Source organism: Rana temporaria, chromosome 13 (assembly GCF_905171775.1).
Source record: "Rana temporaria chromosome 13, aRanTem1.1, whole genome shotgun sequence".
NCBI classification, from domain to species: Eukaryota; Metazoa; Chordata; class Amphibia; order Anura; family Ranidae; genus Rana; species Rana temporaria.
In genome coordinates, this window is record NC_053501.1 from 17,991,379 (window position 1) to 18,005,943 (window position 14,565).

Below are 14,565 nucleotides of genomic sequence, written 5' to 3' on the forward strand. Positions count from 1 at the left end.
CGGGACCCTATTCCTCCCACTGACACCAATGACGGGACCCTATTCCTCCCACTGACACCAATGACGGGACACTATTCCTCCCACTGACACCAATGACGGGACACTATTCCTCCCACCAATACCAATGACGGGACACTATTCCTCCCACCAATACCAATGGCGGGACACTATTCCTCCCAATACCAATGACGGAACACTATTCCTCCCACCAATGACGGAACACTATTCCTCCCACCAATGACGGGACACTATTCCTCCCACCAATACCAATGACGGGACACTATTCCTCCCACTGACACCAATGACGGGACATTATTCCTCCCACCTATACCAATGACGGGACACTATTCCTCCCACTGACGGGACACTATTCCTCCCACCAATACCAATGACAGGACACTATTCCTCCCACTGACACCAATGACGGGACACTATTCCTCCCACCTATACAAATGACGGGACACTATTCCTCCCACCAATACCAATGACGGGACACTATTCCTCCCACTGACACCAATGACGGGACACTATTCCTCCCACTGATACCAATGATGGGACACTATTCCTCCCACTGACACCAAGGATGGGAAATGATTCAGCTCTGATAAGCAGGGGGCGGGGAGCTGAAGTCACATCAGTGAGGAGAGAGCTGATTGGAGAGAAGGGACACACCCCCCTCACACAGGAACTGAGCCGAGGTTGTCAATCAGCTGCAGCTCCCTCTCTTGTCACCATTTTTCTCTTGGTGTCAAGAAAACTTGCCAGAAGGGATTCATGCTGATAGCAGAGGAAGAAAGCAGCAGACAGAAATTACACTTGGTGCTCTGGATTGAGACAAATACACATTATAGAGGGATATGCTTTGTTCATATTTCTTATCGAAGGTTTATAGCCATTTTAGATTTTGACCGCTATTTTCATCTGTATGCTTGTTCCGGGTCAGTGAGTAGAAAAGTACTGAAATCAGAAACATTCAGGCAACTAGTATTTAGGAGGAGTTCAGCAATGGCGTCCCCTGCATTCCCTTCTGTACAGGTTTCTTTTCATGCTTTGTCTGTCTTTGCCTCTCTTAGATTCCTGAACAAGATGAGGACTACATAGAGGACAGTTTCTGTGTCCAAGAGGATGACGATGAAGAGGAGGAAGAGGATTCCAGCACAGAGGAAGTAACAATGGACCTCAACCTCCTGCAGCAGGACAGCTTTGTTGGTGGCCGCAGACAATATTGCACCAGGCGCCGGTTAAAGCTTAAAGGTACAGAGCCAAGACCAACCAACAAGGCACAGCCTGCAGAGAAGAGGAGGAGAATAATCATCCATGAGGATTCTAGTGATGAGGAAACCAAAGCAACTTCTGAACTTCAAATGTCCAAAGCCAACTCTTCAAGTCTAAAGTCACTTTATACATCGTCTTCTGCCAAACCGCTGCTGGACAGCACTTCAATGAAGACTACGAATGCTCTGAATAAGAAGGAATTCTTTGATTTGCCATTGAAGGATCGATGCCAAAAGAGAATTAATGCCCAGGCCTCCCTGTCTGAAAAACTGGACTTCCAGACAGGAGCCCGGTCCTCATTTAATAGCACTAAGCTTCGGACATCAATTGGTAGTCGTCTCTCTCCAGACAAGGTAGTGTCATGTTTTACTTCTACTTTTTGCTGAAGTCATCAGAGTTTAGGTGGAAATCCAGACAACACTTTTCGGGTTTGAATAGAGTGGGGAAGAGTTTAGAACCTCTGTTAGACATGTAGTGTAATCTGTATAAACTTTGGGTAAATTTCCCCTTCTGGTCAGGTTGAAACAAATGTCAATAAATTGGTTGGGGAAAGGACTGAAAAAGGGAAATAGTCTAAGAGAAGGCTATTTAAAAAGAGGTTACCTGTAGCAACAAATAATGACCTTCATCAAGATATGATACAACTTCAATTTATTCTAGTATCAAAAATATTGAAAAGTGCAGTTATTAGACCTTAATGATACAAAAGGGTAGAATCATTAAAAAAACATGAATTATCATGGACATAAATGACAGACAGGACTCACTTGTTACAAAACACAAACACAGCACCAGTCCGGACGTGAGTGGTTCAGGCACAGGTTATAAGCACACCGTCCAATATGGTTCAAAAATTATTTAGCAAAATGGTTAAAAGAAGGAAAATATATAAATGAAATAACATAATTTGATAAAACCTTCTTAAGCTGAGCCAATGGGTGCTTTTACTAGTGGCTGAACCCTGGGCGTGAGGGAGGAGAAAGGAGAGCAAAGGAGAGCTGTCTAAATTTGGCCAATGTTTAGGATATTTGGGTTGGTTGATGTTAAAGTAAAGGCCGTATGCATGCGTTGGTTAGATATTATTGTTGATTAGTATTCCTGTAAGCACTATGGTAGGCTAAATTAGTCAGGCTATTTCAGTAAAAGTTCATAAGCATTGCATTAAGGCTATCCAAGCTGTGAGTATCCTGTTAGGTCCATAGGCAGGGGCGGACTGACCATTGGGGTTCTCGGCACTGCCCGAGGGCCCCATGCCACTAGGGGGCCCCATCAGGGTTGCCAGGCTCAGTAAAACCAGGGACAGTATGTAAAAATCCTGTGTTTTTTTTTACATCTGTCCCTGATATGTCTGAAATCGACATTCTTTTGATGTGAAAATCCTGAGATTTAAGCTGCCCTGCCTCTTGGCGTGGTGGCCATCTGTAAGCCCGGGGGCCCCATAATCTTCTATTGCCCGGGGGCCCCATGAGTTGTCAGTCCACCCCTGTCCATAGGTATCCAATGATCATAGGTAGCTTTGCTTCATTAGCATTGATTTGCTTAATCATAAACAATCCTGTCACCTGTGGTGAATGAAGCAGTGCTGATAGCCAGAGGATGATATTGGCATTCAGAGTACCTGGTTGATTCTATCATCCAGTAGCATTACTCAGTAAAGAAGATATTTATACATTACCGCAATTCCGTCATCCTTATATTTATCAGTCCATTACTTTGGGCCATGGCGCATACCGATGGAGAGAGTTTGTATTGGCCAGTCAGCTGGGCATAGGGATCATGTGATGTATCGCGATTCACATACCATCCCTGTTGTTCTGTTAGCTGCTTAGTGCTTGCCAATAAGTTTAGAAGCGCTGTAATGTGAGCCCAATCCTGGGGATGTTGGAGTGGCAGTAATGGTGTACTCGGCGGCTTTACAGCTCTCTTTGCGGTGTCCTGCTCATCTCACTCACGGGGAACGTCACGTGACTGGCGCGCGGGGTGATGACGTCAACGCGTTTCGCCGTGCTTAGTGGCGTGGCTTCATCTCGGTGTACTGAAGAAAATGTCATCAGTACACCAAGGATTCCTCAAAAGGGATTTGTTTTCATGGCCACATGATAAACATACAGCAACGTTTTTGTAGCCACGCAGGAACCCTTCATCAGACATGTGAAGAAGGTAGATAGTAAGCTTTTTTGCCTGACGAAGGGGCCCTGCGTGGCTCTGAGACATTGCTGAATGTTTATCATGTGGCCACAAAAATAAATCCCTTTGGAGGAATCCTTGGTGTACTGATGACATGTTCTTCGCTTTGATCATCCACGGTTTCCAGCCTATGTTCATTACAGCACCCAGCACTACTGAATAGCCAGTTTCTTGAATGTGTGTGTCGGGAATATTGCGCTTGGACTTGACCTTCTGGTCAGGAGACACATCAGAGTGAGAGGAAAGCTCTTCTCTGAACGCGAAACGGAAGACCCCTGAGACATTTTCCTCATCTCCTGTTTAGATGTTCACTGTAACATTTTCAGTTTCCCGTTACTTTCCGATAAAATATAGGTGCCGATGCCAAGTATTTTCACGAGTACTTTTTGAAAATGCTCCCGATACTGAAACCAACACTTTGTGGTGCGATTTGCGTCCATACAAATGAATATGCACAAACCGCACGGCAGGGAATTGCATGCAATTTGAACAGGAATGCGGTGCAATTCCTGATCAAGTCACAAGTGGTCTCCCGCACCGCTCTCACGCGAACCCAGACTGAAATCGCTGTGACAGTCCTGAGTTCATACCAGAGCGGTGGGGAAACCGCATGTGATTCGTACTGGAATTTTTTGCAGTGTGATTTACGCCCATTTACTTTGTAATAACGCAAAGCGCACTGCAAAAAGTATCGGTATTGGGAGCATTTTCATGAGTACTTGTGAAAATACTCGGTATCGGCACGTATTCCCATACCGGCATCCCTAGTATATTTACCTATTTTCATTAGGCTTGTATGGACGCAAATTGCACCGCAAAGTATCGGTCTTCGCCATTGGCTCGTACTCACCAATAAGAAAACGGGATAAATCAACACATCATTTGTTTTTTTCCCCATCCAACGTTTCCCACATTGAACAACCTTTGCAGAGGGAGAGAGGCCTGGAGTGTTCACTAAAGATGCACCAGTGATTTGTTTTATAATCTAAACCGTTCATGTCTGGCCAGTGGCGGCCCGTCCATAGAGGGCACACAGGCGCCACCTCCCCTATTCATGTACCTGGCCCCCTGATCTACATAGTCAGGAGGCAGGTCTGTGAGACCCCTTTCCGGATTGGCCAAAGCATCAGGCGATCTTATTGAATGCCTGGCGATTTGGCAGAAGAGGAAGACACACGGTGGAGGAAGCTGGAGGCACGGACACCGGATGCGCTGCCTTCACTCCAGGAGATTAGGAGATGACACCACAGCCCCGCAGGTAAGTGCCGGACCGAGGGGGGTTGGGAGGGCTGTTTCAGTGTCGTGACACGCCACCGGGGGGAGAGGGGTTGTTCTTTGACACCCCCCCCCCCCAAAAAGAAGAACCCACCACTGTGTCTGGCACTGATTTCTGTAAAAACACTTCGAAAAAGCAAAGTTGCTTTACCTGTAGTGGTACCACCCTCCTGGCTGTATAGCGTGGCAGGGGTGTGCGAATCGCAAGACTGGCCGAACAAAATAACAAATATTCTGGCAGATTAAACCATTCACATTTATGTTTCTGCTGTAGTTTTAGCGGTTTGGCTGGACTCTGGTCTTAAAGCAGACCTTCCATGAAATGCTGGGTTGAGCGTAAAACATATCTTTTATTTTCATGGAAAGTCTGCAATAAAGTGGAACTAAACCCATCATCGTAAGTTTCCCAAACCAGTTATATTCCAGCTATCACCATTGCTTGTGCTCTCAATCGAAATATAAAGCCATCAAATGGCTGGTGTCATTACTGATCACGTGTGCTGCACCATGGCAACTGCAAATCAAACTGAATGTAAAATGGCAGCTTCCTCCACTATAAAGGAGAGAGAGGTTTAGTTCCGTGTTCTGACATGCTATAGCAATGTTACAGAATTTTAGGCCAGTGTCTTTAAAGATCCCCAATACAAGTCTTAATAAAAAATGCTTAGTAATAAAGATCTCTAATAAAAGCGTTTATAAAATCTCATGGGAAATATTACACGCGTTCCCGGGATAACGCGTGCCGCCTACTGATTGGTTTTGCAGTTAACTCTCTAAGTGTCACTTTCAGAATTATTTTCTAACACTTGTAATTTATGTGATAAAACCCAACAGCTGGAAGATACCTCTGTAAAATCTGGTAGTGATTCTACATGGATGGCCTCGCCGATCAATGACTCGTCCATGGGGAAGGTTCTCGGATCGGCAGTGAGCAGTGATGGGCTCTGTATCCTAGCAGACAGCCGGGAAATTTGCTCCGGTCCTGAGGTCATCTCCTGCCTGAAGAGCGCTCACAGGGTGCGAGTGGAAATCTGCTCCCTGGGGGGCTGCGATTACATCGTCAGCAACCGATTGTCTGTAGAACGGAAATCCCAGTCAGAATTCTCCAACTGCACCAACAGAAGTAAACTGGCTGAACGGATCCAGCATCTACGGAGCATGTATGAGCGGGTCTGTCTGATCGTGGAGAAGGACCGTGTGAAACCAGGTGGGATCTACATTGTGTGTGTGTGTATATATGTGGTGTGTGGGACCCTGGCAGCAGATTTTTATCAAGTATGTCTTGGTACATTTTTTCCATTCATCCTTCCTTCAATGATATGAAGTTTGCCAGTACCGTATGCTGAAAAACATCCCCACGCCATGATGTTCCCACTTCCAAGCTGCCCTGTTGGTATGGGGGGTGTTTTTGGGGTGATGTGCAGTGACATTTGACCTCCAAACATGGTGTGTATTATGGCATCCAAAGAGTTCCATTTTGGTCTCATCTGACCAGACTATATTCTCCCCGTATTTCACAGGCTTGTCTAAATGTTGTGCACCAAACGAGCTTCAACATGTTTTTTCTTCAGCAATGGAGTCTTGCGTGGTGAACGTGTATACAGGCCATGGCAGGAGAGTGCATTACTTATTGTTGTACCAGCTTTCTGAAGCTCTCCACAAGTGGTCCTTGGCTCTTCTGTCGGAGATCTTTGTGAGAAGCACCTGGTTGTGGCAGGTTTATGGTGAAATTATGTTTTCTACGTCCTGTTTATGACCCCAACAGTGCTCACTGGAACATTCAGAAGCTTAGAAATCCTTCTGTAATCAATGCCACCAGTATGTTTTACAACAATAAGGCTGCAAAGCTCTTGTGAGAGCTCTTTGCTTTTACCCATCATGAGATGTGTCATGTGTGACTCCTTGTTAATGAGACACCTTTTTATAGGCCATCAGTTGATACTGAATAAGCTGGTATTAATTTGCACTGACAAGGGGCGGGATTGCTTTCTAATTACTGATAAATTTTAGCTGGTGTCTTAGCTTTCCATGCCTTTTTAGACCTCCCTTTCTTCATGCGTTCAATACTTTTTTCCCTGTCATTTAATTTTATTACACAGAACTTAATTTCTGAACTTATTTGTTTTGGTGTCTTTGTATGTATGGATTGCATGGGTTGTTGCCGACATGTGGTGTAAATTTTATTTCAATAGCACCTTCATAAATTACCTAGAAAAATGGTGACGTGTTTGGCACTTATTTTACCTGCTGTATATGTAAATTTTTTTTACTCCATAAAAGGAAAATGTACAAAACTTCTACAATGTTGTACATATTCCCTACAGAGTCGGTTCACACAGCAGCGGCACGACTTCGGGGGCGACTCTGCAAGTTGTCCTGAGGACGACTTTAGAGGCGATTTGCAAAACGACTTTTGTATAGAAGTCAATGCAGGCCGCCCCCGTAGTCGTACAGGAACCTTTTTCTAAGTCGGAGCGACTTGCTTTGCTCCTATTAGAACGGTTCCATTGCATTGAATGGGACGCGACAAGTCAGGCGGCTGAGCCGCCTGTCGTGTCGCCCCAGTGTGAACAGGGTCTTATGCCCCGTACACACGATCCGCAAATCGTACGGAAAATGCCGCTTTCGAAACGATCGTACAATAATCGGATCATTAGTATAGAGCTTCCGAGAGCCGATCAGGACAGTTCATCCGATTTTATTTATCGGACATGCACGAAAACATTTTTTGTATGATGCCAGATCGTCGGATTTTCATATAATCAGTACAGCTGTCGTTCGAAAATGCATTACAACACATGACATCACTTCCGATTTTTTTTATTCTGCCATACGAGAATTTTCGTGACTTTAGTAAACTCATCAGATTCGACGTGAGATTAGCATACAAAAAAAAGGACGATCATTCGTCCGATAATCAGATCGTGTGTTCCGGGACCTACAGTGAAGGTCCACTCCTAAAAATGTGAAAAAATAAAAAAATATACTTACCAGAAATGGCTGTTGCTAGGCAGATTGTTTTAATCTGCCTTTTCCTATTCCACGGTAGTTTTCAATCTTCTCCTCCTCGCATTGTCTTCTTGGGAATCATGTGTGCTGTTTTCTGGGACCTGTGTGTACCCCAGAAGACAGCCGGACATTCACAAAGCGCCACATGACTCGCGCAGTAGGAAACGGGCAGTGAAGACGCAAGGCTCCACTGCCTGTTTCCCTTAGTACAAATGGCGGTGCCAGCACCCAATCCGATGGATGGATCGGCCTCGGGGGGGGGGGGGGGGGGGGGGGACGCGACGTCGCAGGCTCCCTGGACAGGTAAGCGTGTTTATTAAAAGTCAGCAGCTACAGTGTTTGACTTAAAAAATAAAAATAAAAAATTCAGGTGGAACTGTCGGTGACTCATAGTGCGCTCAGCCTATCAGTGGCCGCGACGGGACATTGCTGCGGCCGCTGATAGGCTGAGCGCACTATGAGTCACCGACACACAGGAAGCGGAAGGGGACCGGAGAACGGGACGGCGATATCGGAACAACGGGGGATCGTAGGCAGGTAAGTGACAGTTTATTTTCTATTTTTTTACAGCCCGGGCACAGCGGGGGTTAAAAGTTTTAGGTCAGAGAACTCCTTTAAGCTCCATTGTTTTTCTTGGCTTTGCTGAATTAGTGACATTATTAGGGAGCACAACCCTTGGATTATTATCGTAATGTTCATTTCTCATCTGCAGGAGATACGTCTCGACCGTTTCAGAGAATAAAGTATTATGACAGCACATTGTCCTCTTTAATCAGCGCCGGGGTGCAGATCCTCTTCAGTTGCAGCCAGGAGGAGACGGCGGGGTTACTGAAAGAACTGGCCTCTCTAGAGAGGAGGAAGAACACGGCCATCACAGTCCCCACTCAGGTGACCGGCCACAAGCAAGAAGCACTGAACTTTTACCTGTCTATCCCCAACGTCAGCTACATCACCGCCCTCAACCTCTGCCACCACTTCCGCTCAGTCCGACACATGACTGACAGGTGAGTCTAGGCATGTTATCAGATGACTGACAGGTGAGTCTAGGAATGTTATCAGATGACTGACAGGTGAGTCTAGGAATGTTATCATATGACTGACAGGTGAGTCTAGGAATGTTATCATATGACTGACAGGTGAGTCTAGGAATGTTATCACATGACTGACAGGTGAGTCTAGGAATGTTATCACATGACTGACAGGTGAGTCTAGGAATGTTATCAGATGACTGACAGGTGAGTCTAGGAATGTTATCAGATGACTGACAGGTGAGTCTAGGAATGTTATCAGATGACTGACAGGTGAGTCTAGGAATGTTATCAGATGACTGACAGGTGAGTCTAGGAATGTTATCACGTGACTGACAGGTGAGTCTAGCAATGTTATCAGATGACTGACAGGTGAGTCTAGCAATGTTATCATATGACTGACAGGTGAGTCTAGGAATGTTATCAGATGACTGACAGGTGAGTCTAGGAATGTTATCAGATGACTGACAGGTGAGTCTAGGAATGTTATCACGTGACTGACAGGTGAGTCTAGGAATGTTATCATATGACTGACAGGTGAGTCTAGGAATGTTATCACATGACTGACAGGTGAGTCTAGGAATGTTATCAGATGACTGACAGGTGAGTCTAGGAATGTTATCAGATGACTGACAGGTGAGTCTAGGAATGTTATCAGATGACTGACAGGTGAGTCTAGGAATGTTATCACATGACTGACAGGTGAGTCTAGGAATGTTATCGGATGAACTGCTAAAAATCTGATTTACACAGCATTGCCGTATATTTCGCTTAAAGTGGTTATAAAGGCAAAATACTTTTTACTTTAACTGCTTCAGCCCCGGAAGATTTTACCTCCTTCCTGACCAGAGCACTTTTTACAATTTGGCACTGCGTCGTTTTAACTGACAATTGCGCGGTGGTGCGACGCTTTACCCAAACAAAATTTGCGTCCTTTTTTTTTAACCACAAATAGAGCTTTCTTTTGGTGGTATTTGATCACCTCTGCGGTTTTTATTTTTTGCACTATAAACAAAAGAACAGCGCCAATTTTGAAAAAAAAAACTATCTTTTACTTTTTGCTATAATATCACACATTTTTTTCTCAGTTTAGGCCGATACGTATACCGTATTTATCGTGGTATTGCGCGCTCCGGCCTATAGCGCGCACCCCTAAAGTGGACCCGACATTCCTGTAAAAAAAATATTTTTGTACTTAGTTTTGGTGTCTTGTGCGGCGTCCATCGTCGGGTCCGGCGTCCTCCCCGCTCGATCCCCGCGCCGAGTTTGAATACTGTGCCTGTATATTCCGAGCGCAGTACACTCGTGTATAGTCGGGCAGGCTCGGCTACTCTCGCGCTCACACCCTGTAAGTCCAGGACGCCGGACAGTTTTACAGCGGACATGTTTCTTAGCATGCTAAGAAACATTTGTCCGCTGGAAATCTGTCCGCTAGCCTGTACACACGATCAGATCTGTCCGCTGAAACTGGTCCGCGGACATGTCCGGTCGTGTGTACGAGGCCTAACAGGCCACAGACAAATGCCAGTCTGCGGCCCCTCTGGTCTATGATGTCCATACCAACCAGTTTTTTTCTTTTTCCGTTTCAATATTTTTATTGAAATATTTTTTAAGAACAGAGCCCACAACGCAGGAATAAACGATATCTGTGGCTAACATACTGCGCAATGTCTTCATGTGAGTTTGGTCCTGGCTTCCTTTAATGATCCTTTCATTCCACAGCTCTATAGATGAACTCTCCGCCAAAGGACAAGTGAGCCAGCAGAAGGCCGAGGAGATCTACCGCTACCTTCATTATCAGTCTGATCCACTAATGCTGCAGACCGGGGACAAACGGAAACCCCCCTCCTAGTCCAATCACTGACTCTTTTCTATGGAGCGTTTGTCTGCGGAGGAGATGTTGTTATTGCAGGACAATGCTTTCCAGTCCTCTGCACAAGCACTTTGTGTTTATTTGTATATCTGTGTATATTGTGTCTATTTTGTACAGTATATAAACTATTTTGGAAGATATGAATTATTCTGCCAAATTTGTGTTGGAGAATCTGACTCTGCAGAGCTACAGTTTGGTCAAACATTAAGGCTGCATTCACACTATAACGCGGTGTATTTTGCTGCGATTTGTAATTATTTTTTTTTTTTAACAAAACATTTAACATTGATGTTTATGCCGAACGCCGCCTGAAAAAAAGGGTCCGGGACTTGTTTTCAGGCAGCAGGCGTACGACGTTGGATGTGAACCATCTCATAGACATCAATGTAAATTCGCCCCTCCAGCGTCGCGCTTCAGGCGTATATACGCCTAGGTGTGAATGGGCTCTAAATGGTTCAGGTATGTCTTGGGGCCCCTTTCACACTGCCGCCAATTGAAAGTTGTGTGATTTTGTCACGATTTCAGGGAATGCCGGTGTAAACTTGGGGTCTTTGGACCTCGCTTTGTATCAAAGTAGGACCCTATATAGTACAGGGACTACTTTTTGAAGTCACACAGATATGAATGGTTGTCCCTGGAAATCATGGGGTGCGACTTTGCAGTTCCAAGTTGCAGGACAAGTGTGAAAGGGGCCTTTATGAAAGAAAAACGTGGTAAATCACATATTCCTAGGCTTGAGTTTGTTCCTGCTGGACTACAAAACACCTCCCCCTTGTTAGAGAGAAGTATTCTGTTGATGAGCACAGAACTCAGGCAGGGCTGACAACACGCCTTGGGATTTGGGAGAGAAACAGCTGGTCACTACAGGAAAAGAGATCGCCAGATTTCTGTCAGGAGCAACAGGTAGTTGGTGTTTTTAAAAAGGAAAACCCTGGGGCAACGTGTGTCTGTACAGACGTGCGCGTTTTTTTTTCTGTCTGTGTCCTGTTGCGGACGCTTCACTTCCTTCAGGAGACATAAAGGGCAACTACAAAACATTGCTGATGTGATAAAGTCAGGAAATTCCTATTACTGCAAAGCTCTGTAATGTGTTTGGCTGTGAATTATTTTAGGACTACCAAGGTCTTGGAGCAGTGACGCCATCCCGAGCTCTAAGGCTTCTCCATACAGGATATGAATTGTACAATAAAGTTTACATTTACCAAGACTATGCAATATGAGGAGACCTACCCAATTGGGTCACTAGATACGGGTTTGTACATTATCTTATAAGATCCACCATCAGATTGTAATGTGTGTGGTGAGCCTAAAGCCTTGTACACACAATCGGGAATTGTGTGATGACAGACTGTTGTCCTAAAAATCTGACTGTTTTGTACGCTCCACCAGACAATTGTTGTCCAACTGTCCGCTGACAAATGTTGGATTGCAGGCTAATAAATTTTCGTATAGTGTGTACACAAGTCCAAAGTACAAACGCATGCTCGGCGTCAATGCTCACCAAACACAACATTAGCAGAAGGTGCTGCTCAAGAGCTCAAATACCACGTAGTACATCACTACGTTCGTGTTTGTTGGCCAACAATTGTATTCAAGACAAGTTCCTGGCCACAATGCCCTTCGGAGAAAAGTCTGACGCTTTGCCGAAAATCTGATCGTATTTTTCGAGGCTTTAGACTTCAGCACCATTACCCTACACAGGCAGACACTTATCAGAGCAAGTCCCAAAAAATGTTATATACATTGCAATATATTAGAAACTGTATGTGGCAAATAAAAGAGAAGTGCGGAGGAGGTAACGTTTTCTTTAAAAATCTAACAAGAGATTAAACAAACAGAAAAAAAAAATGTCAATGATCTAGATCATTGATGTCACAGATATTTACACCAGATTAGAGGAAAGGCAGTACCTTCCTATTATGAAGAAAAGTATACCGCTCTATAAAACAATTAATCCCCGTTGCTTCCGTCCCAACAAACCAAGAGGGTGCTGGCTGTGCTCAATTAGCATGGAATGAAAGAAAAATTCTGGATCGCCGCACTCCTCAAAAGACGATGTCTTTATTCAACACATAAAAAAACAACAAAAATGCAAATAGAAAAACAGCCAAAATTCATACAGTCAAATAAGAAGTGGACTAGGAAAAAAGAGCTGACATGTTTCGCATCATGTGATGCTTACTCAAGCTACGAGTAAGCATCACATGATGCAAAACATGTCAGCTCTTTTTTCTTAGTCCACTTCTTATTTTGGCTGTTTTTTCTATTTGCATTTTTTTTTTTTTTTTTTTATGTTTTGAATAAAAACATCGTTTTTTGAGGAGTGCGGCGATCCAGAATTTTTCTTTCATTCCATACCTTCCTATTATGGTGAGAAGCAAGCGCTAGAAAGCATCTTGATTAATCCATAACAGGAAGTGATCGATACATTTACCAGATCTTGAATGTACATCAAACCAACAAAGAAAAAAATAATCTAACACACAGGGAAGAACCTTTTCAAAGATGGAGTTGGGGGGATATACTGGAAAGAATATGTAAGCACACTAATAGGAAGGGCTTATAGATGGAGAGAAATATTAATGCCTAGATGGGAAATATTTCTCTTATGGTTTTCCATTTCCAAAGTTTCTCCTGCTATGAGTCGGGTCAAGGCTCAAGCCCACATGAAAGCTACCCTCCTAAGATCTGGCAAAGCTTCCACAGGATATTCTACAGTCTGTTAATGGGGGGGATCCCTCCCACAGGCCTAATTGTGTTCTACTGACAGAATACAATGACCACTGCCGGCGGCTATAGCAGAAAATCGGACGAATTATAAATCAGACAGGCTTTCGCTTGACTTCAGTACAACCAGCCTGCCCATAAATCAATGTTTGTCCGGTTCCTTCTGAACCTGCTAAATTTAGATTTTGGCTTAAAGTGGGTGTAAACCCACTTTGAAAAAATAAATTAAAAAATCACCACCTGCAAGACAAAGGCATAATGAGTTAGTGTGTGTAGCATACTAGCTCATTATGTAATACTTACCTCAGATCACCGTCCTCGTACACCGCTCGGGCAGCCAACATGCATGCACGCGGAAACTACTGCCAGTCACGGCACAACCTCCTTTAGGAACGGCACGATCACCGTTGCTAAAGCGCGCCTGCGCTGTAAACATCGGCACCCGTCATTTCTGTAAATATCTCCTAAACGGGGGGAGGTTTAGGAGATATTTCAAGCACCTAAAGGGAAGCCTTAGTCTGGGCTTACCCGTAAGTAAAGAGTTTACAACCATTTTAATGGAAGGTTGCCCAGCAGGCAGCAACACCAACCTTTGTTTTTCTCCAGAATTAGAAAAGCTACTGGTGTTTTACCATCCCCCCCCCCCCAAACTGGAGTTGGAAGGTTGAAGAAAGCAGAGAGCTTTGCAAAAACGATACATTGTAGACGCAGCTCTTCAGACTAGTGTTTACAGGCTGAACCTTCTGTGAATAAGACCTCTTTTCATCTGCAAGTGAAAGGTAGTGCCTATGTGAACAGATAGTAGGAACTTATGCAGTGCCTCACTTGATTTCTGCAGCTCTTTAGAGGCCTTCTTTACATTGGCAGATTGGAGGCCCAACTGTACCTTCTCAACAAGTATGATTATAACTAATGAGCTTTACACTTCCTCTAAAAAAGTGAAAACCATTTTAAAGGGGTTGCAAACCTTTGTGTTTTTTTCACCCTAATGCATCCGATACTTACAGGCCCCCCATTTACTTACCTGAGCCCTCGAAAGTCCTGCGTCGTGAATGCGCTGGCTTCTCATTGGATGATTGATAGCAGCACAGCCATTGGCTCCCGCTGCTGTCAATCAAAGCAATGACGTGGTGCGCCGGGCCGAGTGATGCAGTTGGCGCCCGCTCGCAAGCTAACCCCCCTTGGAAGAAT

General features: G+C 44.6%; 1 protein-coding gene across 1 annotated transcript in view; it reads left to right on the plus strand.

The window, feature by feature from the left end:
• Nucleotides 1–10,794, plus strand: part of FANCM (FA complementation group M) — a 153,340-nt gene extending 142,546 nt beyond the window's left edge. The window contains exons 21-24 of the mRNA XM_040332374.1: nucleotides 1,074–1,628; nucleotides 5,572–5,944; nucleotides 8,459–8,750; nucleotides 10,497–10,794. Coding sequence (XP_040188308.1) covers nucleotides 1,074–1,628; nucleotides 5,572–5,944; nucleotides 8,459–8,750; nucleotides 10,497–10,626 — 1,350 coding nt within the window. The 3' untranslated portion in view covers nucleotides 10,627–10,794. The remainder of the gene's footprint in view (nucleotides 1–1,073; nucleotides 1,629–5,571; nucleotides 5,945–8,458; nucleotides 8,751–10,496) is intronic.
• Nucleotides 10,795–14,565: the final 3,771 nt, after the last annotated feature.